The sequence below is a fragment of the Coregonus clupeaformis genome, chromosome 16 (assembly GCF_020615455.1).
Source record: "Coregonus clupeaformis isolate EN_2021a chromosome 16, ASM2061545v1, whole genome shotgun sequence".
Lineage (NCBI taxonomy): Eukaryota > Metazoa > Chordata > Actinopteri > Salmoniformes > Salmonidae > Coregonus > Coregonus clupeaformis.
Genome location: NC_059207.1, coordinates 40,197,165 through 40,220,307, shown reverse-complemented (window position 1 = coordinate 40,220,307; position 23,143 = coordinate 40,197,165). Strand labels below are relative to the sequence as shown.

The 23,143-nt window shown below is 45.8% G+C and overlaps 1 protein-coding gene across 4 annotated transcripts in view; it reads right to left on the bottom strand.

Moving 5' to 3' along the window:
* The window catches only part of LOC121584746 (paxillin), a 40,942-nt gene that overhangs the window by 1,537 nt on the left and 16,262 nt on the right, over positions 1–23,143 (bottom strand). Inside the window, exons 3-14 of one of the 4 annotated variants that reach the window (XM_041900827.2) lie at positions 23,027–23,112; positions 22,763–22,902; positions 22,384–22,576; positions 21,929–22,049; positions 20,464–21,765; positions 19,195–19,467; positions 18,637–19,032; positions 18,348–18,506; positions 18,035–18,208; positions 11,071–11,152; positions 10,834–10,982; positions 7,718–10,729 (exon numbers count right to left, since the gene is read on the bottom strand). In XM_041900827.2, coding sequence (XP_041756761.2) covers positions 10,463–10,729; positions 10,834–10,982; positions 11,071–11,152; positions 18,035–18,208; positions 18,348–18,506; positions 18,637–19,032; positions 19,195–19,467; positions 20,464–21,765; positions 21,929–22,049; positions 22,384–22,576; positions 22,763–22,902; positions 23,027–23,112 — 3,342 coding nt within the window. In that variant the 3' untranslated portion in view covers positions 7,718–10,462. Of the gene's footprint in view, positions 1–7,717; positions 10,730–10,833; positions 10,983–11,070; positions 11,153–18,034; positions 18,209–18,347; positions 18,507–18,636; positions 19,033–19,194; positions 19,468–20,052; positions 21,766–21,928; positions 22,050–22,383; positions 22,577–22,762; positions 22,903–23,026; positions 23,113–23,143 lie in introns of those variants that run through there. The other 3 variants (XM_041900828.2, XM_041900830.2, XM_041900829.1) reach the window with 3 other exon arrangements.

The window sequence follows — 23,143 nt, the reverse complement described above, 5'->3', positions numbered from 1 at the left end:
CTGTTCCCAATAACTTTAAGGCTTCATGCCACAATGACTACCGCCCTGTAGCACTCACATCTGTAATCATGAAGTGCTTGGAAAGGCAGGTAGGCTAGCGGTTAAGAGCATTGGGCCAGTAATCGCTCTGGATAAAAGCGTCCGCTAAATAAAAATAAATAAAAAAGGCTGGTTATGGCACACATCAACTCCTTCATCCGAGACCCACTCCAATTTGCATACTGCCCCAACAGATACATAGACATCACAAGGCAGGCAATACGCTTGACCTCATCTTTACTAGATGCTGTTCTTCTACTAATCTCACTGCAACTCCCCTCCAAGTCTCCGACCACTACTTTGTATCCTTTTCTCTCTCCCTCTCCTCCAACACTACTCACTCTGCCCCTACACAGATGGTAATGCGCCGTCGCAACCTTCGCTCTCTCTCTCCCGCTACTCTCTCCTCTTCCATCCTATCATCTCTTCCCTCTGCTCAATCCTTCTCCCTCCAATCTCCTGATTCTGCCTCCTCAAACTTCCTCTCCTCCCTTTCTGCATCCTTTGACTCTCTATGTCCCCTATCCTCCCGGCCGGCCCGGTCCTCCCCTCCAGCTCCGTGGCTTGATGACTCATTGCGAGCTCACAGAACAGAGCTCCGGGCAGCTGATCGGAAATGGAAGAAAACTAGACTCCCTGCAGACCTGGCATCTTTTCACTCCCTCCTCTCTACATTTTCTTCATCTGTTTCTGCTGCTAAGGCCACTTTCTACCACTCTAAATTCCAAGCATCCGCCTCTAACCCTAGGAAGCTCTTTGCCACATTCTCCTCCCTGCTGAATCCCCCCTCCTCCCTCTCTGTGGATGACTTCAGTCAACCATTTAGAAAAGAAGGTTGACGACATCCGATCCTCGTTTGTTAAGTCAAATGACACTGCTGGTCCTGCTCACACTGCCCTACCCTATGCTTTGACTTCTTTCTCCCCTCTCTCTCCAGATAAAATCTTGCGACTTGTGACGGCAGGCCGCCCAACAACCTGCCCGCTTGACCCTATCCCCTCCTCTCTTCTCCAGACCATCTCCGGTGACCTTCTCCCTTACCTCACCTCGCTGATCAACTCATCCTTGACCGCTGGCTATGTCCCTTCCGTCTTCAAGAGAGCAAGAGTTGCACCCCTTCTCAAAAAACAACACTCGATCCCTCTGATGTCAACAACTACAGACCAGTATCCCTTCTTTCTTTTCTCTCCAAAACTATTGAGCGTGCCGTCTTTAGCCAACTCTCTTGCTATCTCTCTCAGAATGACCTTCTTGATCCAAACCAGTCAGGTTTCAAGACTGGTCATTCAACTGAGACTGCTCTTCTCTGTGTCACAGAGGCTCTCCGCACTGCTAAAGCTAACTCTCTCTCCTCTGCTCTTGTCCTTCTAGACCTGTCTGCTGCCTTTGATACTGTGAACCATCAGATCCTCCTCTCCACCCTCTCCGAGCTGGGCATCTCCGGCGCGGCTCACTCTTGGATTGCGTCCTACCTGACCGGTCGCTCCTACCAAGTGGCGTGGCGAGAAGCTGTCTCCGCACCACGTGCTCTCACCACTGGTGTCCCCCAGGGCTCAGTTCTAGGCCCTCTCCTATTCTCGCTATACACCAAGTCACTTGGCTCTGTCATATCCTCACATGGCCTCTCCTATCATTGCTACGCTGACGACACACAACTAATCTTCTCCTTTCCCCCTTCTGATAACCAGGTGGCGAATCACATCTCTGCATGTCTGGCAGACATATCAGTATGGATGACGGATCACCACCTCAAGCTGAACCTCGGCAAGACGGAGCTGCTCTTCCTCCCGGGGAAGGACTGCCCGTTCCATGATCTCGCCATCACGGTTGACAACTCCGTTGTGTCCTCCTCCCAGAGTGCGAAGAGCCTTGGCGTGACCCTGGACAACACCCTGTCGTTCTCCGCTAACATCAAGGCGGTGACCCGATCCTGTAGGTTCATGCTCTACAACATTCGGAGAGTACGACCCTGCCTTACACAGGAAGCGGCACAGGTCCTAATCCAGGCACTTGTCATCTCCCGTCTGGATTACTGCAACTCGCTGTTGGCTGGGCTCCCTGCCTGTGCCATTAAACCCCTACAACTCATCCAGAATGCCGCAGCCCGTCTGGTGTTCAACCTTCCCAAGTTCTCTCCGTCACCCCGCTCCTCCGCACACTCCACTGGCTTCCAGTTGAAGCTCGCATCTGCTACAAGACCATGGTGCTTGCCTACAGAGCTGTGAGGGGAACGGCACCTCCGTACCTTCAGGCTCTGATCAGTCCCTACACCCAAACGAGGGCACTGCGTTCATCCACCTCTGGCCTGCTGGCTCCCTACCTCTGCGGGAAGCATAGTTCCCGCTCAGCCCAGTCAAAACTGTTCGCTGCTCTGGCACCCCAATGGTGGAACAAGCTCCCTCACGACGCCAGGACAGCGGAGTCACTCACCACCTTCCGGAGACATTTGAAACCCCACCTCTTTAAGGAATACCTGGGATAGGATAAAGTAATCCTTCTACCCCCCCTTACTCCAACCCCCCCACCAAAAATAAAATAAAATAAATAAAATAAAACATTGTAAAGTGGTTATCCCACTGGCTATAAGGTGAATGCACCTATTTGTAAGTCGCTCTGGATAAGAGCGTCTGCTAAATGACGTAAATGTAAATGTAAATCTCAAGTGCACTCCACACTGCACATAAGAGGAATTCCTATGTGAGAATGCTGTTAATTGACTACAGCTTAGCATGCAACACCACTGTCCCCTCCAAACTCATCACCAAGCTTAAGACCCTGGGACTGAAAACCTCTGCAACTGGATCCTGGACTTCCTGATGGGCTGACCCCAGATGGTGAGGGTAGGCAACAACACCTCCGCCACGCTGACCCTCAACACGGGGCCCCACTGTGGTGTGTGCTTAGTCCCTTCCTGTACTCCTTGTTCACCCACAACTGCGTGGCCACGAACTACTCCAACACCATCATGAAGTTTGCTGATGACACGACAGTGGTAGGCCTGATCACCGGCGATGATGAGACAGCCTACAGGGAGGAGGTCAGTGACCTGGCAGAGTGGTGCCGGGACAACAACCTCTCCCTCAACGTCAGTAAGACCAAAGAGCTGATCGTGGACTACAGGAAACGGGGGGAGGGCGAGCACGCCCCCATCCACATCAACAGGGCTGCAGTGGAGCAGGTCGAGAACTTAAAGTTCCTCGGTGTCCAAATCACTAAGGACTTAAAATGGTCCACTCACATGTGCAGTCATGAAGAAGGCGCGACAGCGCCTCTTCCCCCTCAGAAAGTTGAAAGGGTTTGGCATGGGCCCTCAAATCCTCTGCACCATTGAGAGCATCTTGACAGGATGCATTACTGCTTGGTATGGCAACAGCACCGCCCTCGATCGCATTGGCGCTACAGAGGGTGGTGCGGACAGCCCAGTACATCATTGGGGCTAAGCTACCTGCCATCCAGGACCTCTATATCAGGCGGTGTGAAAGGAAGGCCCGGAAAATCTTTAAAGACTCCAGCCACCCAAGCCATAGACTGTTCTCTCTGCTTCCACACGGCAAGCGGTAACGACTTCTATCCCCAAGCCATAAGACAACTAAATAGCTAACAGAATGGCTACATGGACTATCTGAGTTGACCATTGTATAAAAAAAATACACACTCACAGGACTCTACACACTCACTCACACTGACACTCCAACACACACATAACATGCACACACATTTATACACACACTCACATAGAATCATCATTTACGCTGCTGCTACTCTGTTTACCATACAGTATCCTGATGCCTAGTCACCTTACCCCTATACATATCTACCTCTATCACTCCAGTATCCCTGCACATTGTAAATATGGTATTGGAACTGACCCTTCATATAGCTTCTTACTTTCTCGTGTTCTTCTTATTTCTTATTTTATTTCTTGTGTGTTTTTGTTCTACCTTATGTTATTTTCAGTGCTACATTGATATTGATTACTGCATTGTTGTGTTTGGAGCTTGCAAGAAAGGCATTTCACTGTGCTTGTGCACATGACATTAAAACTTGAACCTTCTGTCAGTCATGTCTTTGGTCACGTTTGCGTGGGTCAAACAAAAACAGCCCAATGATTGGTTGACAATAGAACCTCCCACAATGCAGGTGATGCCTGCAGGATGAAGTTGGTGAAGAGCAACTGCAGAAACTTTGACCTTTGATCACATGATTTTTGTCAAGTTTATGCAGTCAACATATGCATATGCAGGTGCAAGTCGGACAATTTATATCCCCAGAATACAACACTCTTTCAAAGGCGGTGACCAGCGATGGTATTGGACTTGACAAAAGTGATCCACTCGAACGCGCCCATTGACTTCTCAAACCTCAAACCCTGGCCTGCTTTGCAAGCCTTACCAGAAGTCTCACAATGTTCTGGGTTTAGAAACTCTGTGACCATGTGGAATAGTGGAGTGAATTAGTGTAGGTTAGGAGAATTAGGTTAAGGTTAGGAAAAGGGTTAGGGCAAACATTGTCTACTATTCTGACAAGATTTTTGTGTGACCGCTTTAAAAATGGAAATACATGTCCTCAAAGATGGAAGGCAGGCTGGAGGAGGCGAGATTTGGAACCATTCTAGCCAATGAGAAGGCAGATACGCGTGTGAACAACAGACCAGAGATAGAGGACTCATCTTTGTATCTGTGCCATGGTGTCTGTGACAACATGGGCAGCGCCATTGAGGCTATCTCCATTTTAAAGTAGTACATTTTCTTCTTCTTCATTGGCTGATTGCTCCTAACTCATAGGAATCCCCACCCAGTAGGCTACTTTAAAATGGTGGAAGCCCTCAATGTCCATGCTAAAACTGGTTATATTCATGTCCATTATGAGGGCAGCAGGTCGACTAGTGGTTATGAGCGTTGGACTGGTAACTGAAAGGTCGCTGTTTCGAATACACAAGCTGACAAGGTGAAAAATCTGTCGATGTATCCTTGAGCAAGGCACTTAACCCAAATTTGCTCTAGGGGCGCCATCCTGCTTTGGCTGACCCTGTAAAACAACAAACGTCACTGCACCTATTGGGTGTATAATAATATAATATAATAATAAAACATATTTCTTCCCCCTATCTCTATGACAACCGGCACCACTCAGATATAGTATTTGTGTTGTTGTTGTTGGCATAATACCACATACAGTGAGAATTTTTGGCTGGTAGATATTTAAACATATATTATTAGGATTTATAAGGGGCTGCTGCAGCACCCTCAGAACCCCTACTTCCCGCCGCTATGATCAACCTAAACATTACATTTCTATTAGATCAGAGCCTCACGAAGCTAATTAGCAATGCCATTTTTTTTATCGAAGTCGACACTTTCATTAACCAGGTTTCCATCCAAACTTTTTATGCGAGTAAAGTACGTAGGATAAAAAAAAAAGTCATGACAGGCCAGGTTGCTGATGGAAACAGCTAATTTGTCGGTAAACTTTCCTAATGTTGACAAAACAAAATACGCTAGACAAGGTGGGATCTTTTTGTGTCAGTAAAATTAATTATGCGAGAAATGAAGGTGAAGGCTATTATACCCAAATATTTATATAATAACCATCATATCGAAGTAAATTTGATTGGCGCGATGATATGTTGTGTGTTTTCCTCCCACTATGACCCGGGAAACCATGCAGTTTATTAGGCTACAGATGAAATACGTTATGATGAACTTCACAGGGTGATGAGCTTGATCCTGCTTTCCAATAAATATCAGGATCTTATTCTGGTGACATGAACGATGCTTTGCTGCCATTTGACAAATAAAAATGATCTCGCCAGTTGAGTTAAAAATGCAATCAAAACCCATTTAATTTTTTTGTAATGTGCTCTACCTCATCACGCTAGCCTTTTATCCTGCAACAACTTAATTAGATGAACACATCTCGAAAATGCGCATATAGGTTTTTCTGCGAATTTTATAATATTTGCATGAAAATCTGTTGCCAATTGGATGGAAACCTAGATATTGACCTCCATACAAAAAGGAATCACTTCGTGTGTCCAGAGTGAGCACAGCACGCGGGCTTCCGGCGGGGGAGAGTTTTGTGGAGGAGACCGGAATCAGGAATGAAATGACGTCGGGCGATTGGGGACTATGTGGCGGACCAAATTTGTTCCAATGGAAGACGCAGGCCAAGATGTCGACACAAGTCCAGAGGATAGAATAGACACCGGAGGGAGCAATGAAGAGGTCATTGTGGACTGTGAGGCCGAGGATAGAATAGACGCCGGAAGGGAAAGGAGGGGGAAAATTGAGTCCTTTGAGAAGGCAAGAAATAGATATTGGTCAGGAGAAATGCAGTATTATCATAAGGAGACGTATACTTGGATGAATGAGGAGGAATGGAGGGAAAAAGAGAGGCAGAGGAGGTCTGAGAGAGAGGGAGGAAGACTGAGTTTGAGTCGGTAAAAAATGGCGGGGAGAAGGTTTGTTAAAGAAGAGTGGTAGGAAATGTAAGCAAAGTGAGCTGAAGACAGGAGTAGAAATGGAAGAGGGTGAAGTATCGTTGGTGGTAGGTGTGGTGAAGTGCTGGGAGCCAGAGGCTTGTGCAGAGGGTCAAGATAAAGATGAGTATGTGACAGTAGGAGTGAAGTTTGTGGAATAAGTGGATCCTTGTCTGTTGGTTGATCCATTTGTGGTTTCAAGATGGGTGAAAAAAGCGTTGGGTATACTGGAATCAGTGAGGGTAACCAGAAGTGGTCTAGTGATAATTGTTTGTTTCTGTTGGGCAGAGGGAGAAGGCGCTCAGAGTTAAACAAATGGGGGAAAGAATTGTTTCGCTCTTAAGAAAAGGGCGCCATTGAGAGGAGTGATTACTGGGGTAGCAGAAACAGAAGAGTCATTGTCTGTTGTTTTGAGTTTTGAAGTTGAGCCTATTCCCCCTCAGGAGACTGAAAAGATTTGGCATGGGTCCTCAGATCCTCAAACAATTCTACAGCTGCACCATTGAGAGCATCCTGACTGGTTGCATCACCGCCTGGTATGGCAACTGCTTGGCCTCCGACAGAGGGTAGTGCGTACGGCCCAGTACATCACTGGGGCCAAGTTTCCTGCCATCCAGGACCTCTATACCAGGCGGTGTCAGAGGAAGGCCCTCAAAATTGTCAAAGACTCCAGCCACACTAGTCATAGACTGTTCTCTCTGCTACCGCACGGCAAGCGGTACCGGAGTGCCAAGTCTAGGTCCAAAAGACTTCTCAACAGCTTCTACCCCCAATCCATAAGACTCCTGAACAGCTAATCATGACTACCCAGACTATTTGCACTGCCCCCCACCCGCACCCCATCTTTTTACGCTGCTTCTACTCTGTTAATTATTTATGCATAGTCACTTTAACTCTACCCACATGTACATATTACTTCAACTAGCCGGTACTCCCCTGTATATATAGCCTCCCTACTGTTATTTTATCTCAACACTTTTTTGTTTTCTTTTTCTTTTTTTATTAAAAATAAATGCACTGTTGGTTAAGGGCTGTAAGTAAGCATTTCACTGTAATGTCTGCACCTGTTGTATTCGGCGCATGTGGCCAATCAAATTTGATTTATTTTATTTTTCAAGAAAAGATAAGGGAGTTGAACTCCAGTCTAGTAGGTGGCGGTAATGCAACAAATTGGATGCCAACCGCCGTTAAACCTCATTGAAGAAGAAGTCAAACCTCTCGCTTCGCCTCTTCCTCTCTGGTTAGGGTCACTAACAAAAACGCTCTCCTAACCTACTACGGAAATCACTTCCGGTCGTAGCTGTATCGAAGCCGTATTGAAGTGGCATCAAAAGAGTGTGTCCCGCCTTGACATAACCCTAGCCTACTCTTTTGCCCTTGGTGTGTGGAAAGTTTAGACAAGGAATCAATTGAGATTTACCTTCTACAATATTATATGCAGAGTTAACTAGGTTGTGTATTTTTTGCAAAGATGAGTTTCAAAATATGCTTACTGCCATCAGGGATCCCTGGAACGTCCCTACCCTAGCCTTAACCATTTTACATTTCAACTTCAATGGGGTAACGTCAGAGTTGGGACGTCCCAAAGATTCCGGATAGCAAGGACCATCAAAAGATCCACCACCTGTATGATTTCACTCCACGGGACACACTTTCCACACCACTTCGATACAGCAACAACCGGAAGTGGTTTTTGTAGCCGGTTAGGATAGCATTTTCGCTAACCTTAACCCTTTACCTGATCTGCTATGAAAAAGTCACTTCTGGTTGTTGCTGTATCGAAGTGGCGTGAATAGAGTGTTTCTCATGTCAAGGCCAGGGACAAACTGAATGAGAAACAAGCTGCTTCTAGGGCATAACTTAGTCTGTACTTCATGCTTTCCTCACACCACAATATCACTGCCAAAAAAGTTTTACCCCACCATTGTTATGAACATAATGCCATCACATTCTACTCTAGATTTCACCACAGTCACAGATGGATAGTGTGGTCCAATAGAGTGTGCAGAATCCATTCCTAGATAAATAGGCAAAATTGCCTTTGTTTCTCCAAAGGAAAACATGATCACAAATAATACACACTTGGGTAGGTTCTTTTTTTTTTGCATAGCCTATGAAATGAGTTGGATCAGTATTCAGTGCTATGACATCACAAATGAAAAGGAGAAAAGGTGACAAGGGACACAATTTCAAGAAAAAAGTTATGTTGGTTAAATAACAGCATGATTCTGAGTAGACAAATGGTTAAATGATTTAAATAAAACATTATGAACAGAGATTTACAGGCTCTGGGTGTAAATCCCTGAACAAGATACAGGCCCAATAAAATTACATGATAGATAAGAATACAAGCCCACAAACCCAACTGGTGTACAGCAGATCCTGCACAGTGCACACTCTCAGAGACCACTATCAGACCAATATCAACACACATTATCCAGTGGACTCACACTGACAGAAATCTGAAGAGATAGTCCGAGACTCCCAGTCTATAAACAGTAGGATACCTTGCTGGTCTCCCCAGTGTAAAATACATTGCATTGATATTGGCACAAAAATAGATAGGCCTATTCCTTGAAAGCACACACTTGGATAGAGTCAAGGGGTTGTCGAGTTAAATGTTTACAGTTGCACACAGTATTGTTTGCATATAATCTGTGTGTACGTACATAAGGGGTTAACCTTGTGCAGTATTTTTCTATTTATTTTACTAAAAGTGAAACTCGATGCACAGTAACTTCACATTGGCTCAGCAATGTCACAGATATTGAAAAATAGAAATGCATCTCTGCTATGACATTTCTTAGAGGATATCTCTTAATGAGTGGTTATTCAAACTATTAACTGACCAGTGCTTTGTATACAATATTCTCACAGTAAAATGTAACCGTTTCCTGTATGCAGAATAAATTCAATTGTTTATCATGGCATGCTCTTTTATACTGCATGAGCACTTTCTGAACAGAAAGGAAACTCCAAACCAGTCCAACTAAGGGTTAAGCTCTAAAGGACTGAGTAGGCAGTAGAGAAGGTGACAAAGTAACAATATTAACCATCTGCCCATTTGTCCTTATATGTGACTCCTATTTTCCAAACAGGGAGTCAAATATTATTTGTTGTAAATTAATATCTTTCTCACATACATTTTATAGAAATGTTCCTACACATAAAATCAAATTATAACATGTCAGCATTAGTATGTTTGTCAAAAACACAAAATGCTTGTGTGGAGGTGTTAATGATTGTGTGTCACAAGGCCGTGTTTGTGAAAATGAGTCCACAAGGGTCTGATGACACGACTAAAATAATGACTGACCCACAGCCTATTTCCAGTCAAAGCTACAATGACATCATTATATCCATCTGTTCTCTGTTACTCAGACAGCAAGAGAAAGAAATGTCACCAAGGCCTTTGCTTTAGCAGTTGAAAAAAGGCCTCAGCTGATATAAAAACTAAACAATGACAGGTCAACTGCTCCCTGATCTAATAACATGACACATTTCAAATGGTTTCCAAGAGACACACTCAACCAGTGAGCAGCAACCTCAAACACACTTCCATGTACGTATTCCATGTGTTCTTACAATGTTCAGCAAGCATTTACACTGACTGCAAAAACAGAGGCAAAACTATTTGGGCTTGAAATCACACACTATTCTGAGCATCACAGAGAGAGCACAGGCATAGTCCTGATGAGATTGTCCATTACACTTCAAGGGCTGAAAGGAGAATGCTGGAATCTCTCACACATACTACCTGAAACACACACACACACACACACACACACTTTCACCATACACACCAGCAGTATACAGACATCCCTCTAAAACGATTGAAACACACACAATCTGATTTGCACACACTACCAGAGCTACACAGACACTTCCCGATACACGCTTGTGAGCCACACACACACACATCTCCAGGCATAGAAAATCCACTCCCTAACTGAAGAGCTTCACAAAGCAGCCTTGGCAGTAGGGCTTGTCGTTCTGATCCTTGAAGGTGCCCTTGTTGAGCTGCTTGAGGCAGAAGGCACAGACAAAGTGCTCCGGGTGGAACTTCTTGGCCATGGCCGTGATGCAGCGGCCGGTGATGGGCTTCTGGCAGCCAGAGCAGAGGGAGCCGCGGTGCTCGTGGTAGTGCACCTCACAGTAGGGCTGCCCATCATGCTCAAAGAAACTCCCATTCACAAAAGGGGTGAAGCACTCCTGCATACCCAAACAGAGGGAGAGGGGAGAGTAATGAGTAAGTACAAGTCAGGACACTTCAACATGAATGCCCTTATAGAAAGTGAAATAGGCTGATTACAGACCCTGCATACAAAGCACTCTGGATGCCAAAGGGAGTTCAGCGCAGAGATGTAGTTCTCCAGGATGGCTCGGGCACAGCCGCCACATTTAGGTGCAAACATGTCAAAGTAGTCCTTCCTACAGTACGCCTTCCCGTCCTTCTCATGGAAGCCTTCAGAAGACACATACAGATCATGAGTTCTGCACCTCACTATAGAAATGGTCATTTCAAGTGAGCTCCAAGAATGGGTAAAACTCACCCTCTGGGCCAAAGAATGATCCACACTGAGCACAGAAGAAGTGTTCAGGATGCCATGTCCTGTCCAACGCGGTCACAACTTTCTGTAAACATAAACATAGGAACAGTAACTCTATGCTAGCTGACACTGAACTGCCTATGTAGTAATAATATACACTGAACAAATCAAATCAAGCTTTATTTATACAGCACATTTCAGACATGGAATGCAACGCAATGTGCTTTACAGGAAAAATCTAATAAACAATGAAAATAAAAGCTGAAATATTTACTACACAAACATAAGATAAAAAACTAAAGAATGACACAAACTGAACGACTAAAAAGCAACCTAAGGAAAAGCAAAGCTAAAAATATGTGTTTTAAGATCTCTTTTAAATATGTCCACAGTTTCGGCCCCCCTCAGGTTCTTTGGCAGGCTATTCCAGAAGCCGGGGGCATTATAACTAAAGGCTGCCTCTCCCTGCCTCTTGGTCCTAGGCTTTGGGATAGTTAAAAGGCCAGTGCCAGAGGACCTGAGGGACCTACTAGGTACATAACTTAAAAGCATGTCTGACATGTATTGGGGTGCACAATTGTGGATTGATTTAAAAACCAATAGAAGATCCTTAAAATTAATTCTAAAACTCACAGGCAGCCAGTGCAGAGACCTTAAAACCGGTGTAATGTGTGCTCTCCGTCTGGTCTTGGTCAGTACCCGTGCTGCAGCATTCTGTATGTTTTGCAGTTGACCAATGGCTTTCTTGGGTAGACCAGACAGGAGAGCATTACAGTAGTCAAGACTGCTTGTAATAAAAGCATGGATGAGTCTCTGTATCAGTCAGAGAGAAATGTCTGCACCTTGCAACGTTCCTCAGGTGGTAAAAAGCTATTTTGGTCACATTCCTACATTTTACATTTTAGTCATTTAGCAGACGCTCTTATCCAGAGCGACTTACAGTTAGTGAATACATATTTTTTTTTTTATACTGGCCCCCCGTGGGAATCGAACCCACAACCCTGGCGTTGCAAACACCATGCTCTATCAACTGAGCTACATCCCTACCGGCCATTCCCTCCCCTACCCTGGACGACGCTGGGCCAATTGTGCGCCGCCCATGAGTCTCCCGGTCGCGGCCGGCGGCGACAGAGCCTGGATTCGAACCAGGATCCTAATGTGTGATTAGAAATTTAGTTCAGAATCTAAAATAACACCTAGGGTTTTTTACCTGGTGTTTTATCTTTATTGCCCGTGAATTAAAATGTGTGGCTAGATTCGCTCGGTTCTTTGGCTCCAACAATAAGTACCTCAGTCTTGTCTTGATTTAGCTGGAGGAAGTTGTGAGCCATCCAAGTATTTCAATCACTAATACAGTCTAATAATTTATCTGTGGAGCTAAAACCCTCTGGTGACACAGAAATGTAAAGTTGTGTATCGTCTGCGTAGCAGTGAAAATCAATGCTGTGCTTTCTGATAACGCTGGCAAGGGATAACATATATAAACTGAACAGTACCGGACCCAAAATCAAACCTTGTGGAACGCCACATGTAATATTTATTTTCTCTGAGTTATGTTCACCAAGGGTGACAAAAAAAATAAACTCTCGACCCGTTAAATAAGTCTTAAACCAATTTTGAACTGGACCGGAGAGGCCAACCCACCTCGCCAGTCTGTCCAGAAGAACATCATGGTCAACAGTGTCAAATACAGCATTTAAATCTAAGAGTACAAGGACAGAGAGCTGTTTGACATCGGTGTTGGCTCTAAGATCATTTACCACTAACTAAGGCGGTCTCTGTGCTTTGTTGGGCACGAAAACCAGATTGGAATTTTTCAAAAATAGAGTTGGCACTTTAAAAAATAATTTAGCTGTTTGAAAACCAATTTCTCCAGAATTTTGCTTAAGAATGGAAGGTTGGCCGATAATTTCTAAGAGCTGAAGAATCTAGATTACTTTTCATCAGAAGGGGTTTCACCATAGCAGTTTTTAGTGCAGTGGGGAACAGGGAGTGATTAACAATAGCTTGCACTTCTTCAGATATGCAATTAAAAACTGTTTTGAAGAAGGTGGTGGGGATAGGATCGATAAGGCAGGTAGAAGGCTTAAGTTGTGATATCACTTTCCTGAGCATGTCTGTGTCAACCAGGGAAAACTAATCCATACTGCCTTTGCGTGGTAGGCTAGGGCACATTTCAAACTTCTCATCAGGTCTTGCTTGACTGATAACTAACATTAGGCTGGGTATCTTATCTCTGAAATATGCCACAAACTCATCACATTTAGATGTGGAAGAAAGTTCACATAGGTTTGCAGGGGTAGGATTTATCAGGCCATCAACGGTCAAGAAGAGCACTCTCGAATTATTCTAATTAATGATGATCAGGTTAGAAACATTTCTTTTTGCTTTGTTATTTATCCCAAATTGCTCTCTCAGAATATCATAATGGACCTGCAACTTTTACTTTCTCAATTTCCGCTCTGCCTTTCTGCAATTTCTCTTTATTTGATTCGTTTCCTCACTTATCCAAGGGGCTCTCTGTTTGGATGTGGCCTTTTTCAACATTACTGGAGCTATGGCATCAATGGTTGCCCTTAGTTTGCTATTAAAGTTATCAACTAAATCATCACAAGAGGCAGGCAGAATAGGTGGAGTATTGTTCATACACTCAATAAAATCTGTAGCAACTTCAGAGGTAAGATAGCGTTTCTTAATAATGCAGTCACTATTACCTTGTGCTATCAACAACAAGGTAGTAAAATACACAGTGGTGATCAGATAAAGAAACATCAACAATAGAGGATAGGTCAATAGAAAGCCCCTTGGTAATAACAAGGTCCAGAATATGGCCGCGGTTATGGGTGGGCCCAGTAACATGTTGGATGAAGTCCATAAAACTCAAAAGATTCATGAATTCAATGGCCTTGGAGTCAGTCTCTTTGCCAAAATGAATATAAAAAATCGCCCAACACAATGATTTTATTATAGTTCAAGGACAATAGACAATAGTTCAGATAAATCAGTAAAGAAAGTGGGGCAGTGCTTTGGTGGCTTATACATGGTTATGACCTGCACTGGTGGCTGACATTTAAACAGTACAGCATGATGCTCAAAATATCCAAAGTCGCCAAAAACGAAATGTCCTTACAGCTGAGAGCCAGTGGTGTAAAGTACTTAAGCAAAAATACTTAAAAGTACTAATTAAGTACTTTTTGGGGGTATCTGTACTTCACTATTTATATTTTTGCCAACTTTTACTTCACTACATTCCTAAAGAAAATAATGTACTTTTTACTCCATACATTTTCCCTGACACCCAAAAGTACTCGTTTCATTTTGACAGGAAAATGGTCCAATTCACACACTTATCAAGAGAACATCCCTGGTCATCCCTACTGCCTTTGATCTGGCGGACTCACTAAACACAAAATGCTTCGTTTGTAAATTATGTCAGAGTGTTGGAGTGTGCCCCTGGCTATCCGCCAATAAATAAATAAAAATAAATAAAAATTTGTGCCGTCTGGTTTGCTTAATATAAGGAATTTGAAATGGTTTATACTTGTACTTTTAATACTTATGTACATTTTAGCAATTCCATTTACTTTTGATACTTAAGTATATTTAAAACCAAATACTTTTAGACTTTTACTCATGTAGTATTTTACAGGGTGACTTTCACTTTTACTTGAGTCATTTTCTATTAAAGTATCTTTACTTTTACTCAAGTATGACAATTGAGTACTTTTTCCACCACTGCTGAGAGCATTAGTGAAAATAGAGGCTGTCCCCTCACCCTTTTCTGATAGAGTATGAAAAGCTGTAGTCCGGGGGGGAGGCTTCAATACGAGCGGCACTACAGTCTGATGACAGCCATGTCTCAGTGAGAAACATGCAATCAACTTGGCGCTCAGTAATGAGGTAATTCACGAGAAAGGTTTTACTTGTGATTACTCTAACATTTAAAAGCGCCATACTCAATGAGTGTGGGCCACTCTGCCACTGGGGCATCTGCCTTGAGATAACCAATGGAATAACAACCAAATGATTAACGTTACACCCACGTTTTCTGACAATCTGCAATCTATCAGAATGGTAGGAGATGACAGTTTGAATAAACTCACTAGAAGGCGGAGTTAAAGGAACATAAATTACGTTACTCACAATAACCATAGTGCCATTTCTACAGGAGTTGATATGCTTTCCAAGTCCTCTGTTGCTTATTCTGACAGGGAGAACTGGAGCACTACCTGACCCTGTCCGTCAGTCTCTAAAACAGTTTGCGATGTTGCTGGAAATAATCCTGGAACCTCTGCGGTTAGGGTGAATCCCACCTTTTTAAAAAGTGCTGGTTGCTCCCACAGCAAATAAAATGTGGGTGCGTTCGTAAATTCGATCTGGCCATCTACTCTGATTTCAGAGCACTCTCGTTTGAGTGTGCCAGAGCGCAGAATAACTGATGAATTTACGAATACTCAACACCTGTTGAATATGGCCGGTGTCAGTAAACCTCTGCAAAAAAATGTAATTAAATTGTTGCCAGCAGCACAGTTACAGTCACCAACGACCAACGCTCTGGATAACATGAAAACAGCCTAACCAGCTCTGCTAGGGCGAGAATAATTGTCAGAGTGAGGTGTTCTCTCATTTATGTCTGGAAGTAGCTAGCATGCTAGCTAACTTTAGCCAGTTAGCTTGGGTGCTTGACTGCCGTTGTGAGGTCTGAACGCTCTGATCAACCCTACTCCTCAACCAGAGTGTCAAGTGTGCGCTCTGAACGCTCCGAGAGGTAAACGCTCGGAATTTACAAACGGACAATCTGACAACGCCCTGAATTTACGAACGGCCAGAGCGCACTCTGAGCGCTCTCTGGCACTCCAGAGTGAATCTACGAACGCACCCTTTGGCACAAAAAGAGACATTCCTGTCATTGCAAAGTTTCTTCAGGTACTCGTTTAGGGCAAAGAGCCGGCTGGATCTGTGCTGACTCCCGGGGCTGGTAGGTCAGTCTCAAGCGGGGAAAAGCTGTTTGATAGCTGGATCGGATCTTCTCGGATAGATGAAGGGTGGCCAGCTGCCTTCCCAATCTCCTATGCCTTGCGAGTGTCCAGTCTCCCATGGGCCGCGGAGTTGAGCTTAACATCTGTCCGTTGGATTGGGACAGATCAACGCTGCCCGACTCGTCGACAACTTTACTATAGGAGGCATTTAAAACTGAGATTTGGTTTGCTTGGGGTGTACTTAGAAAGCAGGTTATCCTTTCCTCGCAGCTGAGCTAACAGCCAGAGGATCTCTTCCCTAAGCTGCTTGATGGTGGTGCATTTAGGGCAGACAAATCCCTGTCCATTTTCCAGTTCCACCTTATCTTCATCTTGTGTTTGTGTGGAAATCACCTCACACCTGAAGCATTTGTGCCCAGCCGTGGATAAAAACTGAGGTGGGCTAACACTGCTAGCGTTAGCCTGCTTCGTTTTAATGATGGCTAGCAGCTAACTGCTATTTATCAGGAATCTGGGACATAAACTTGCGGTCCCAGCCGTAAACAGTTCATATACAGAAATCAGTAAATTGAAATAAATGCATTAGGCCCTGATCTATGGATTTCCCATGACTGGGAATACAGATATGCATCTGTTAGTCACAGATACCTTTAAAAAAAAAAAGTAGGGGCATGGATCAGAAAACCTGTCAATATGTGGTGTGAACACCATTTGCCTCATGCAGTGCAACACATCTCCTTTGCATAGAGTTGATCAGACTGTTGATTGTGGCCTGTGGAATGTTGTCTCACTCCTCTTCAATGGCTGTGTGAAGTTGTTGGATATTGATGGGAACTGGAACACGCTTTTGTACACGTCGATCCAGAGCATCCCAAACATCCTCAGTGGGTGACATGTCTGGTGAGTATGCAGGCCATGGAAGAACTGGGACATTTTCAGCTTCCAGGAATTGTGTACAGATCCTTGGGACATGGAGCCGTGCATTATCATGCTGAAACATGAGGTGATGGCGGCGGATGAGTGGCACAACAATGGGCCTCAGGATCTCGTCATGGTATCTCTGTGCATTCAAATTGCCATCGATAAAATGCAATTGTGTTTGTTGTCTGTAGCTTATGCCTGGCCATACCATAACCCCACTGCCACCATGGGGATTCTGTTCACAACATTGACATCAGCAAACCGCTCGCCCATACAACGCCATCTGCCCGGTACAGTTGAAACCGGGATTCATCCGTGAAGAGCACACTTCTCCAGCGTGCCAGTGGCCATCGAAGGTGAGCATTTGCCCACTGAAGTCGGTTCCGATGTCGAACTGCAGTCAGGTCTAGACCCTGGTGAGGACGATGAGCATGCAGATAAGCTTCCCCGAGACGGTTTCTGACAGTTTGTGCAGAAAGTCTTCTGTTGTGCAAACCCACAGTTTCATCAGCTGTCTGGGTGGCTGGCCTCAGACTATCCCGCAGGTGAAGAAGCCGGATGTGGAGGTCCTGGGTTGGCGTGGTTACACATGGTCTGCGGTTGTGAGGCCAGTTAGATTCTCTAAAATGACGTTGGAAGCAGCTTATGGTAGAGAAATGAACATTAAATTATCTGGCAACAGCTTTGGTGGACATTCCTGCAGTCAGCATACCATTTGCACACTCCCTCAACACTTCAAACATCTGTGGCATTGTGTTGTGTGACAAAACTGCACATTTTAGATTGGCCTATTATTGTCCCCAGCACAAGGTGCACCTGTGTAATGATCATGCCATTTAATCAGCTTCTTGATATGCCACACCTGTCAGGTGGATGGATTATCTTGGCAAAGGAGAAATGCTCACTAACAGGGATGTAACCAAATTTGTGCACACAATGAGAGAAATAAGCTTTTTGTGCGTATGGAAAATTTCTGGGATCTTCTATTTCAGCTCATGAAACATGGGACCAACACTTTACATGTTGCGTTTATATTTTTGTTCAGTGTAGTACAGGCGTTTACTTACGTCTAGTATAGGTCCGTTACAGTAGTGGCAGCGTGGGGAGAACAGGTTGTGGTAGTCCATCTCACAGTAGGGCGCTCCGTCACGCTCGAAGAAGTTTCTGGAGCCTATCTCCTCCTGACAGTGTGTGCACACAAAGTGCTCTGGGTGCCACGTGCGCCCCATGGCAGTAACCACCTGGACAAACAGACAGTATATTTACATTTACCATGCCAACAAATCTCTGCAATTCAATTGAAAGTAACTTGAAGTTAAAAAGAGCATGATCTTTGAAAGGCCACCAGAGTCTGATCTATGGCCCACCCAAGCCCCTCACCTGTCCCACGATGGGTTTACAGCAGGCCCCACACACTCCCTTGGCCACAGTCTGCACACCCAGTTTATGGAGGTCAGACTGCAGGCTGCCGAGCATGTTGTCCAGCTTGTTGACCTGTGTTGGGGGGCCTCCTGGGCCACCTTTTCCCTGGGCCATGATCTGTCAAAAGATGGAGAGTGAGAGGACAGACACCAGAGCATCAAATAAAATAAATCTAAACAAATAACTAAACTGTGGCTGAACTAAAGGAAACTGAAGCCAGTGAGAAAGGAGAGAGAGAGATCCATGCCTCAATTGGAGGGAAGATTGGATCGTATTCTGTTTGACAGCCAATGGACACCAGGACCTTGGGGGGAGGTGGTGGTGGTGCAGACTTCACCGTTGGAGGGGGCGCTGGGGCCAGGGGAGCAGGCAGAGTGGGCTCTGGCTTGGGGGCAGGGGGCTGCTGTACTGGGACCGGTGGGGGTTGTACAAGCGGAGGTGGGGGAGGGATGGGTTCCTGGGGTGGAGGAGGTTGAGGAGGGGGACAGGGGGGAGGGGGAGGAGGTAGGGGAGCATGGATCTGCTTAACAGGTGGGGGTCTCCTGGGTTCTTCTATAATAGGAGGGTGACGAGGGGCTGGGGGAGACTGGGGTGGGGAAATGACCCTCCTCTGAGGTATAGGTGACTCTGGGGTAATAATGATCTGAGGAGAAGAGAGACACACAGACGGGGACAACCAGAGAGTGAGAGAGAAAATTAATGGTAAAGAAAGGAAAGTGAAACTTGAAAAGGTAAAAGAAATCATGAGAAATGTGTAATAGTATCTGGGATGGTGTGATCCTGTTGTGATCGTATCCAGGCCAACCTTGTCCACCTCATTCGCGGCCCCATCGCCACGGAAACGCTGTGGCTTGGACATGACGATGATGCCCTCAGTGAGCCAATCGTCTGGCTGCTTGCGCCGGCGGTCAGCCAATCGGCCAATCCCCAGCTTCCCCTGCAGCTCCTCTATGAGCCGGTCCTGTGAGCTGCTCTTGTTGACGATGATGGGGCCCATCCGCCCCCTCCGGGGGTGACCCTCTCGGTTCATGGGGTGCACGTTGGGTGTCTCCTTGGTGCGCCTAATCACTGACTTAAGCTAGAAGGAGAATGAGCATCAGGACTCCACTGTGATCCATTTACAATACCGCAGGCCAGGTGAGTGGTTCAGTTCAGAGGAAGCAGTCCATTCAGATGAACCACCATTCCAGTTCACTCAAAGCCAAAGGCAGCCATCTCCTCAAGGGTATGTAGCAGCGGAGGGTAAAGGCATGTCCAAAGGAATGTGTCAGTGAGCTCAGAGTCACACTCCATGCTGTCTTCCATGCTCAGACCCCATCTCACCTCCCACCCATCACACAGTCCCATATGTTATCTGACCGTTAAGCAGAACATAGTTGTGCAAGATGGGGGCGTCATGCTGATGCAACAAGTGAGGCAGTCATAGGATGCAGTCACAACTCAAATTGTTTGGTTTTAACAAGACATGCCAACAAAGGTCACAGCCAGGCCGTAGTGCTGAGCGATTAGTGCTTTTTGAGGTCGGTTCGATCATTAACAAATAATCACGGTTTTCGGTTTTGATTATTAATGGACAAGTAGGCGGGGGCGCAATAGATTATGGTCATTGTAGTTAATTACCAGGTTTTCTGTGCCAGACTATGTAGAATATTGGCCTGTTGGAAACGACAACTCCCTACTACATCACACAGTTCGGGCTTGATCTGATTTATCTCTAGAGAAACTGCGCCTCGAGCTAAAGAAAACAAAAATTACAGAATTCAAATAACTGAACAGACATTGGTCAATGAGTTGTTAAAAACAAACAGAAAATAAACAACATTTTGGTTAATCGCTCAGCACTACCAGGCAGTCAACAATAAGAGACTGCAGTAGCAGCAAACATCCAGGTGTGCAGATTGTAAGGACAGTATCTATATATACACACCATTTCTCAAACAGATGTTTTGGTATCAAACAACTTTCTGAGATGGCAGAAATGTCTTATGTTATTGTATGAATAACATTTAACTCTGTTGTTTCTATGCGTGTTTGTGCAGAACAGTACAGTGTGGTGGTGAGGGCAGTCCCATACATGTCCAGATGCAGAGACCCTGTCCATGGTGGCAGGCTGCAGCAGAGGCAGGTCCATGGCAGCATCAGGAGTTCCAGGGCAGGAGGAGCCATCCAGGGAGTCATCCATCCAGCTGGCCTCAGTCATAGGGGTCATGCTGCCATCTGTATAAGGTCTCTCTGTATAAGGAGTCATACTACCATCCAGTCCATCTTGGAGACACATGTTCAGCTCCACATCAGCCCAGTCCATGAGCTCCCTGTGGCCATCTATGTGTCCACTCATTACTGACCCATCACGGGTAATTGTCCCCTCACGGGTACTTTCCCCATCCCGGATACTCCCGGTGGTGTCTGGCTGCACCTCCCTTCTGTCTAAGGGCATGATGGGCTCCTCATGCACCACTTCCCTCTTCAGCTGAGGTGCCCCTCCCTTCAGCTGCAGTGCCTCAGTAGGGACTCTATTGTTCTCCATCTTGGTGAAACTCATGGCCAGCAGCTTATCCAGGGCTTCATCCAGAGAGGGCTCAGCTGCAGGGACTGGCTCCAGCACTGTCCTGGAGATCTTGGGGCTGGTGAGAGCTGGGGGAGAGGGAGACTTGGGAGACATGACCAGAGATGGTGAGGGGGCTTTAGAAGCAGTGAGAGGAGAGGTAGGGGACTTGGTGACAGAAGCAGGGAGAGGTGAAGGGGTCCTGGAAGTAGAGACAGGAACAAGACTAAGACTCTTGGTAGTGGTTGGAGTAGAGAAACTTAGATTAATGTCAGTTATGGGACTAGGGCTCTTGGTAACAGTAGGGGGAGTTGTACCAAGTTCTAGAGAGGGACTAGGGGATTTTAAGAGGTTATGGTCCAGGGTGACGCTGGCTGAGCTCAGTGATGGTTTAGCAGCATTAGGAGGACTGGCGTATGTGCTAGGTGAAGGGTTGGAGTGGTTGAGGACTACCAGAGATTTCTGACGAGAGGACAGCATGGTGGCAGAGACGTCGATGACCACATTTGGTTCTGGGTCACTCTCTGCAAATGACAGGGGGCTCTGGGAGGTTACAGTTGCTGGGGGAGGGCTTGATAATGAGGGATGTGGAGGGGACACTGCCCCCCCTGAGTCCCCACATTCCTCCTCTATGTGCAGCTCCCAGGCAGGTAGAGAGAAGAGAGGAGAGTCACAGGCAGGTTGAGAGGTTAAGAGGGAGGAGGGGGCAGCTGCAGCAAGGGAGGAGGGGGTACGTGGAAGAGGATGGACCTCCAGAGTGATGCTGGGGGAAGTTCCTGCCTGATCAAGCTGGAGGTCAGAGTTCATAGACCCCAAGGAGCCGAGGACAGGCTAGAGGACAGGACAGGCAGGAGAGAGGAAAGGGACACCACAAGAAGAGGAAGATAAAGAGAAACAATCAGATCAGAAAATAGATATAGAATTAAAGGAATCTATTAAAGGATTTTTCATGAGGTGATAAGAGGACAAGAGTAAGAAACACACACACACACACCTTGAAGTCAGAAAGGGAGGCCATGAGCTCATCAAGTTCACGTGTGGCACAGGAAGCTGACATTCTGGCCTGCTGCTGAGAGGAAGAGTCCAACTCACTGTGAAGGACAGAGGGGCTGGGGCTGCAGAATACACAAACAAAAACATGATCACACACACAATCCAACATTGACCTCCTAAAACTAGTCATTATTCATTTCATCCTAATATGCGATCAGTAAGAGCACCAAAACCCAGGCCGGAATTCTTACTGGTTGGTAGGTGATCAAATACTTATGTCATGCAATAAAATGCAAATTAATTACTTAAAAATCATACAATGTGATTTTCTGGATTTTTGAGTAGATTAACATGATCTCATTGCTAGCTAGCTTGTATCCTATAATTCAAGCTGATGACAAACTCCTCCTTGTCCATCTGTGATTCTTGAATAGGAGTAACTGCCAAACTGCTTACCTGGGAGTGGGTACAGAGACCTCCAGCTCATCCAGCAGACTCTCCACAGTGGGCCGGTCCTCCTCCACCGTCTGGGTCCCGTTCAGTTTGGTCTTCTCCTGAGACGGAGGGCTCACCATGATGTCAGGGGGACCCCCGTTCTCCTGCACATAGTGGGTTATGCTGCAGGACGGCAGGGGTGGGGCGGTTTCCTCTGTGGGTAGAAAGGACAGTGGGACATGATATCTCTGATATCATCACAGCATCATGCAGTAAACACATACTGCAAAGACAAGACCACCTATGGCACAGAGAATGACTGAGATAAGTGCCGCTTAGGTAACATAAACACCAAAACCTAGTGAAAAATGATGTAGGATGTGTTTAGCTGTCTGTGTACCTGTGGTGGGGAAGGAGGGAGAGTTCTGCTGGACAGCGTTGAGCTCCAGGAGCAGCCTGTCCAGCTCTGACAGGTTACTGCCCAGAGCTGAGCTCATGGCAGCTGCAGACTGGTCAGCAGACTTCTGTTTGTTGGGGAAACTGACAGAGGCAGAGAGACAATGGGTGTCAATTGTGGTCAAGTATAAAACAGTGACAGACGGTAGAGTAGTCTCCCAGTGGGGGTCCCTTCCTAGAGATCTGTTCCTATGGCCCTCCTGCCTACCTGTAGACGTGGTCCTCTTCAATGTGGGACAGGGGCGGGCTGCTACTGTCCTTGGACCATGAGCTCTTTGGAGCTGAACCCAAGGACTGCAGAGAAGAGAACATTCACTACATTTAG